The sequence below is a fragment of the Bombus bifarius genome, unplaced genomic scaffold (assembly GCF_011952205.1).
Source record: "Bombus bifarius isolate JDL3187 unplaced genomic scaffold, Bbif_JDL3187 scf7180000007977, whole genome shotgun sequence".
In the NCBI taxonomy this organism is placed as follows: Eukaryota; Metazoa; Arthropoda; class Insecta; order Hymenoptera; family Apidae; genus Bombus; species Bombus bifarius.
The window spans coordinates 140,233-147,916 of NW_022884362.1; the positions used below are offsets into that span (position 1 = coordinate 140,233).

The 7,684-nt window shown below is 40.3% G+C and overlaps 1 protein-coding gene across 5 annotated transcripts in view; it reads right to left on the reverse strand.

Moving 5' to 3' along the window:
- LOC117204064 (protein tipE) overlaps positions 1 to 7,457 on the reverse strand; it is a 71,780-nt gene extending 64,323 nt beyond the window's left edge. For 2 of the 5 annotated variants that reach the window (XM_033441082.1, XM_033441083.1), the window contains exons 1-3: positions 4,479 to 7,457; positions 1,902 to 2,235; positions 1,272 to 1,337 (exon numbers count right to left, since the gene is read on the reverse strand). In XM_033441082.1, coding sequence (XP_033296973.1) covers positions 1,272 to 1,337; positions 1,902 to 2,235; positions 4,479 to 5,037 — 959 coding nt within the window. In that variant the 5' untranslated portion in view covers positions 5,038 to 7,457. The remainder of the gene's footprint in view (positions 1 to 1,271; positions 1,338 to 1,901; positions 2,236 to 4,478) is intronic. The other 3 variants (XM_033441080.1, XM_033441084.1, XM_033441085.1) reach the window with 3 other exon arrangements.
- Positions 7,458 to 7,684: the final 227 nt, after the last annotated feature.

Consider the following 7,684-nt stretch of genomic DNA (forward strand, 5'->3'; position numbering starts at 1 on the left):
ATCTTTGTTATTAAATATGTAACTGTGCTCGAGCGCAGAATGCGCCCGTATTTTTTTAGCAAGCAAAGCATTTGTGGAACGCAAATACTGTTTTAGGATGCACGTTCGTTTCTTCGAACCTTCCTCGGCCATCGAATTTTATAACCGCGTGAAGATAATTAACAAATATACCTGTCGACTTCAATTTACGGCAATTGTCTCAACTAGATTAAAAATAATGAATATAATAATTTTTATGTAAATGACAATTATATATATGCTTTTCATTTTATTAGTAAGTATTTTCTGTACTTTTGTACATAAAGCATAAACCTTTATCCTTCAATGTTATTAGTATTTTCAACTCTTAAGATTAAAATATCTGCTACGTACAATATAAGATTTTTTATATACGATTGGTAAGAGTGGTTGAAATCAAAATCCTATAATCTCATTATCTGAATACCAGAAGATCCTTTCGTTTTTGTCAAAGGAAAATTATTTCGAAAGCTGCCTGGCCAATTTTCATCTAATGAAGAGAAACCTTCCTATTATTTTTTACTCCGACACTTCGCCTCATTGACAGTACGTTCACGATCTCTCGCAACGGTAAATCCATCAATAGGTTAACAAAATTCCAGATCTAACGCTCAATCACTAAAGATACGATCGATTCCCTTTATAAAGGAATTCTTTTCTTCTCTGTGTTTAACGAGATGAAACAGTCTGAAGCGGTATCACGTTCGATGTTTATCAATCGAAGGATTTCATCAAATGTATTCCTGTCACGTTCTTGTATGCGTTAGACGCTGGACATCCGAGTGCAATGAAGAACGAATAAAACAAATAAGTTTTAAATTTGCACTTCTCTTATTTTAAGACGAAGAATAATAAAGAATCGTAATTTCTACAAGTGAAATATTTTATTTAGATTATTAAAACCATAAATATCCAGAAAATATTAAAATATAATGACAAATTATAATAATCTTGTAAAAATTGAAATACTAAAAAACGTTTTAAAATTTTTATAAATTGTATATATTACCATTTTATTTTTAAATATTTTTAGTATACCACTTGTAAGAGGAGAAACTAAATTCAATATTTGTTAAGAATATAAAGATTCTTTTTAAATTTTCGTTGAAAAATAGAAAAATTATCACCATGCATGTGAAATATCTTTATTACCCCCGCTTTAGTTTCGCAATTAATAATTCTCTCATCTACGTACAACATGTCGCACATAGAAGCAAGTCGGTCAATCTTAATATTTGAACAATCGTATTTACCTGAGCTTCAAGATTTGTTTGAGAACCTGCGCTAATAAACCACTTTGTACTCCATACGCCAACCATCTGAATTCAAATTTATACTCGAATTATACCTCGAAAATCCCAAATCAACTTGCCTAGCTTTCATTCTCCTTTCAAACAATCACCGTATCCTATATTTATCTCCAACTTCTTCCCGATTTCAAATCTCACCACGTGACAATTCTAACTCCAAAATCTTCCTGTCGAAGCACGAAACACTATTGGAAAAAGAAAGATTCCACGTCTTCGTTGATCATTGTCAATTCACTAGAGGAAACGTGCTCTTCAAGTACTAGTTCAATGAATAATGAAACGTTCACCGATCTACTGTCGACATCCCAGCCGTTCCCGCCCCCTTGAGAGCTTCTTAAAACCTAATCTAGTGTTTTCCAACTTTCTCGAATCGCAACCCCTTGTATGTTGACTATAATAATCCGAACAATCTAAGATCTGCACTTTCATGTTGTTACGGATTAAAATTTTAGGACCTAGTCAATCGAACATTGTCTAACAAGTTCTACTGCCAGAAGTTCATTCGGAACAGGCAACAAGATAGACATTCTACAGGGGCACTAGATGATTTACCGATGTTTAAAGTCACATTACCTGAGATCGTTGCCCCTGCCTCTTCTCATTCCTCGCGACGAATGCCGTGGCGGTGGACTGCACCTGCAGTCACAGTGCATCACACACAGAGCGACGCTGGTCGCGAGAGTCACTACGAAAGGCGCCGCGAAGAAGTGTATGATGGTGGTGACCTGCGCCTCGCGGTTATAGTTCGCCATCACTATGCTGCCGTTCACGCGACTGTAATGGCAGGGGAATTTCGCGCCTTCGTAGCCTAGTTCGCGGGTGAAGTTTTCGCAGTCGACGATCGGCGGATAGCCGCACCCCTTGATGTTCACCAGGAGCACTGCCTCCACGTCGCCTGGCGTCGGCACTGTTAAAAAACAAAATTTCAAATTATATTAGAATAGATTACAATTTGAAGTTCCACCTTTGTTTTTTAATCCTATTATGATCTTTTTTCATCCCTCGTTCCTACATTTAACCTATTCACAGAGACAGCGGCTGTGTATATTCTCTGAACTCCAATATTGGATACATGGCAGTTTCTGTACATTTTTACTAGGTGCGTAGAAAAGTATGTAGACAAATATGTGAAAAATTATATACTAATGTAATAAATTACCGATGAAATTTCTATTATCGATCCTTTCCTGATTTTCGACGAAATCGAATTTCAACAAAAAATTAATCTAGACACGGTTGAGTGATATAGACCAGAACGCAATAGAAGGGTTAATGAAGGGATCTTCTTCGAGAAGAAAAACATTACAGGTCAAACTGCATGGTTATGTCACTCATACACATCTTCGAAAAGGTATAAAAAGCTTTGAGAAATTGTTTGAAGCATTATTCTGGGTAAAAATGGTGTATAAACGCAAGTAATGTTATTCCCAGTAAGTTACATGGTTATGATATTTTTAAAGTTTTATTGTTGCTATAGCGGGATTTCTAGTCTTGTATGAAATGGCTTCTAAAACATACGAAGCAAAAGACAGATTTTAAGGATTTGCCACAGGATCGAAATAGAAATAGAAGCAATATTTTATATCCTTCCGTTTAGTTTCAATTTCTTCAATGTAATTTTATAAAATTCTAAACTCTTATAACTGTATAAATATCATTTTGCAAAATGCCTTTCTAAGTTGCTATTAAAGCGAAGAACAATTAGAACCTTCTTATGAAAAATTGAGATTTTTCAAACCAAAATGATTCGAAACGAATTGAAATTCTAAATTTAAAATTATAGATGTAATTATCTCTATGAATATATATCTAATAACATTAAAAGAATTAAAAATATTACTTAGAAAATTTTTAAGTATTTTTTAACGTTCATTCATTCATTACGAAAACAATTACGTGTTTTTATAATAAATATTTTAACAAATTAATATATAAAACATAAATTTATACTTATAATTTTCCAATGAATAAACTGATTCTAAAAATTGTACAGTACCCTCGTGATTGCTTTGCAAAGAATTGCTGGAAGTAAACTAACCTTATAATCGTGATGTAATACGCTGATTTACCTCAATAATAGAATCTATTTAATAGAAAACTTTCAATGCTGTCATGATACAACGCAAGTCAATGAAATAGAAAACTTTCAATGCTGCTATGATACAAAGCAAGTCAATGAATTAGAAAATAGGGGAACCTAGACAAAACCAAGATCATTCTAGACAATGTACAACGTACAGTAATAAGTTTTCTGCCAACTCAGCGAAACGATATCGATAATATCGACCTTGTGATGCGGTCGAATTAAAGAGGTGCGAAGTTGCAAGGTTAACGACAAACACAGACATCAAACATCGACTATGGATTTTTATGATGTAAATTTCATGCGTCTTATACAGGATGGTTGGTAACTGGTGGTACAAGCGGAAAGGGGGTGATTCTATGCGAAAAAAGAAGTCGAAAATATAGAATAAAAATTTTTCGTTCGAGGCTTTGTTTTAGAGAAAATCGACTTTGAATTTTCGCTCGGTACGCGTGCGGTATGTTATAACGGATCTCACTGTAGATCGTTGTCTCGATGGAAAAATTAAAAAAAAAAAGAAAATGAAAAAAAATTTTTATTTTATATTTTCAACTTCTTTTTTCGCGTAGAATCATCCCCTTTCCGCTTGTACCACCGGTTACTAACCACCCTGTATATTTATATATAAGATATATTTAATATTAATTATGAATATATTTATGAACGCCAAGAAGTGGGATGAAAGTAAGAACAAACTTTATTAACAGTTTAACAAAAATAATTATATAAAAACAAATACTCGAATGATAATAAAAGGCTAGGATCCTTCTATGGTATTAGTTGTTCAGAAACTTGTGTAAGTTCAAATAAAAATCAAATTCAACTGATGAAATCGAAAATAAATCTAAAACGACATAGAAAAGCACCGCTACCTGCACAATTAAATAGAGACGCACGCTTCGTCATATGTATCAATGATCAAAACAGTATTTAATTACTTCGTCAAAACATTCTGTCACCATTTCTCCACTACAGTCCAAAATTACACGAATCCAACAACAAGTAGATGCTCTAAACTGTGAAGATAGAACTACTCTGCATAAGTCTGCAGTATGAGAGTTTCTTACCCGAAGTGGTTGAGGTGTGCGTGACGCCGGTAGAGTTCTCCGAATTGCCTCTACCCCCGGTGTCATTCTTCATGCTCGTATTGCTCCATGGTGTATACGTGACGTATATATGCGTACACCTATAAACGTCACTGGTGCATCCTTCGCGGCAGGAACTCCAGGTACAATTGAACAAGCCAGCGAGTTCTTCGCGCCTGGAGGTGGTGCAGATGACCGGATCTGGCGAGAAATCGGCAGCCAGAGTGCTGATGGCCGGATCGACGTATAGCGGCACCAAAAATAATAGGGCCGCACCGCCGGACGTCGCGACAAATGCCAACGCCGAGGTGGCGTAAAAGTTGAACCGCTGACGGCAGGTACGCCGTGGCGGTCGGCGCCGCGAAGCGCCGAACCCGAGCTCCAACAGTTTGCGACGACGTAGCTCTCGCTCCTGAAAGTCGTGTTTCTCGTTTAGCTGATGCTGCTGCTGATGCCTGGTGGTGTGCTCGCCGGCGTGATGATCGCTCTGACACTGGACGCAACTTGCCTCCAGCAGGAGTTCAGAGCTGCTCCCGCGCATCACCCGACCGCTCTCAAATAGGTGCCAACCGGAGCTTCTTCAGACGTTCCAGGCAAACGATCAAGGGTTTTCGAGGATCCTTATCTTCACTAGGACTCATCGAGTGCCGGCCAGGCCGCTTTTGTCCGTTGACTACTAAGGGGTCGGGAGCTGTTTCGTTCGCGAGGTCGACCGTCGAGCCTCCTTTCGCATCGACCACAAGTAGCAGCTTTCTGAATCGTTCAATCGACAAGTCGCTTCGGTGATCTCATTTAGCGAACTATGTCATCTGGCGAACACTTTGGCTTGCGACTGGTCTAGAGGTTGTTTGATCAAAGCGTTTATTAAAGCGAGGATCGACGAGGATTTGCCTTTGTTGATCCACCTGAGGTTTTAGGCTGTGCGATGTTTAGGACCGTGTGGAAACGAGGAAATACGATCGGTACGCTTTGTGGTTTCGTTAATTCTATCAGTCCGACGACGTTGCTTTTACGTTCCGCTTCTAGAGTGGAATTAGATGATACAACGCATAGGTGATGCGAGAACAGTCTGAGTCCTGACGAAGCGATCCTCCGTTATCGTCGCTTCGTTAAGCACGACGGTGTCTGTGAAGTCTTATAAAAACTCTGTAAGAACTCGAGAGAGATCGAGGGATGTGCGTGGCACATTTCGCGAATGCCAGGACGTTCTTGATCGGTTGAGTATCCTTGACACGACATCGTGCGGATTAACGAATTCCGCTATCGCCTCATCTGGCCTGTAACGAGGATTTTCTATTGAGACTAGATTCTTGGCCAAATGCAATGGAATAGAATAGGACTCGTGCGTTACGCTATTTCAAAACGAAATAGCTAGGTATCGTAACAATCGAACGGACCAACCGACTTGTCCGCACTTTACGTTTCCGTTTTATCGCTATGCATAATGACCTTGAACGTTTAAAGTTCTTTTAGGCCATCGAAGTAAGTCGATCGATCACGACCTTTAGCTGTAGTCACGCTGTCAGGCATAGAGCATCTTTCCTAGCTCAGTCTTCCGATCCGTGCATGGAAAAGTTTCAAGGCCGTTATCTTTGCTCTGAGCACTCCTACAAACCGCCTCTCTAGATAACTATCACTAAACTCTATCGCGTAATCGACGACACTTGAATCATTACAAAACTAAATCCTTAATTAGGCCTTGGTAATTCCCGTTCACTGCTACAAACACTCTAACTAACGAATATCGAATAAGCCGAATAAAAATATTTCAAAACACGATAAAAGACGGATCAACCAATCATTTCTGTAATATTCCAATTGGCTTCGATCTTCTCGGATATGATACACTTTATTGTCTTTTTGCTTCTTCCTTTCCTTCGTTCCTTCGCCTTAACTAACAACTCGAATGAACAGACATAAACATCCGAGGATCATTCTAATTAACGAAAATTTCTAATAAATCCGCAGTTGTCATCAGCGCGTATAATCGGCAAAAGTCGCGTTCAGAACGAGGATGAAGGATAACGCGTCTCGCGTCGCTTGGCCAAGATTGATCGAAATTCTCTTACTTTCTTCCTCCACCGGAGATAACACGGCTGCTGTTCCTTCGCGTCGATACCGTAACCGTAATCAAGGAAATCCGATCGTGAGCGACGCGACCTTAACGAACAATAGACCCCTTTCTCGCCTAGCTATTTCTCTCCGTTCTTCTCTCGACACCTCTTAGATAAATCCTCCCGTCTCTGGTATCTCGGACGTTTATTGGTCCAGCGTTAGATTATCACGAACGATCTCTTCTTTCTTCCTTCTTTCAACCAAAAAAGAACACAACGTCTGCCGCTGGCCTCGGTTACGGGAACGATTACAGCCGCAACTAGTTGCCTCTGGCCACTGCCTGTTGACCTAGATATCTCGGCCGATCGGTGGCACACACCGGTGTTTACCTTAAACGACTCGAACAAGCGAAGGCGCGTATCCAAGACAGCGAGTGTCCCGTGTTGCTGTGTGATCAATGAATCTTTGAATCTTTCCACACCTTCCACGACTACTATCACCTTTAAAAAATACACCTGTCGCCGCGTATATGTATGTGATTCGTTAGAATTGCTTCGATCCACAAGTGTTCGAAACAACGATTCTATTGGAATGGTGGCCGCGTATTCGTCGAATAAAGACAGACCCAGGCTCGAAGATCTAAAACACCCCAACACCTATCTACGACACCTGACACCCACACCTGTCTCCTGGCTCCTGGAGTTTCGTCACCAGCTCAAAACCACGTCTCCGTCCGGATGTTTCTGGCACAGGGTGCAGGAGCTAGGATCGACCAGCTTTTTCAAAGCTTTCGCGTGTTACATCTGGGCACACCTGCACCTGTGAACTCGCGTTCCGGATAACATCCGCCTCGCGGATCGCGAGTTAAAGCGTGACTACTCGTCGAAACTCGACCGAGAGTCCTCGACGGGACAAGCTTTCGTCCGAAGCGACAGGGCGGGGTTCCAGGCGCGCATGAGCGCGTGTGTTGCCGTCTCACCCTCCGCGAACCACCGCCACCCCCACGTTGCACTCTCCTTGTTTACGCTCCTGCTTTGCTCCCTTTTTGCTTGCCTTCGCGCCATGCCCGTGCGTTCGACCATCCCCTATCCCACCGACCGTTATCATCCTTTAATTGCGACCTCTAATTAAAC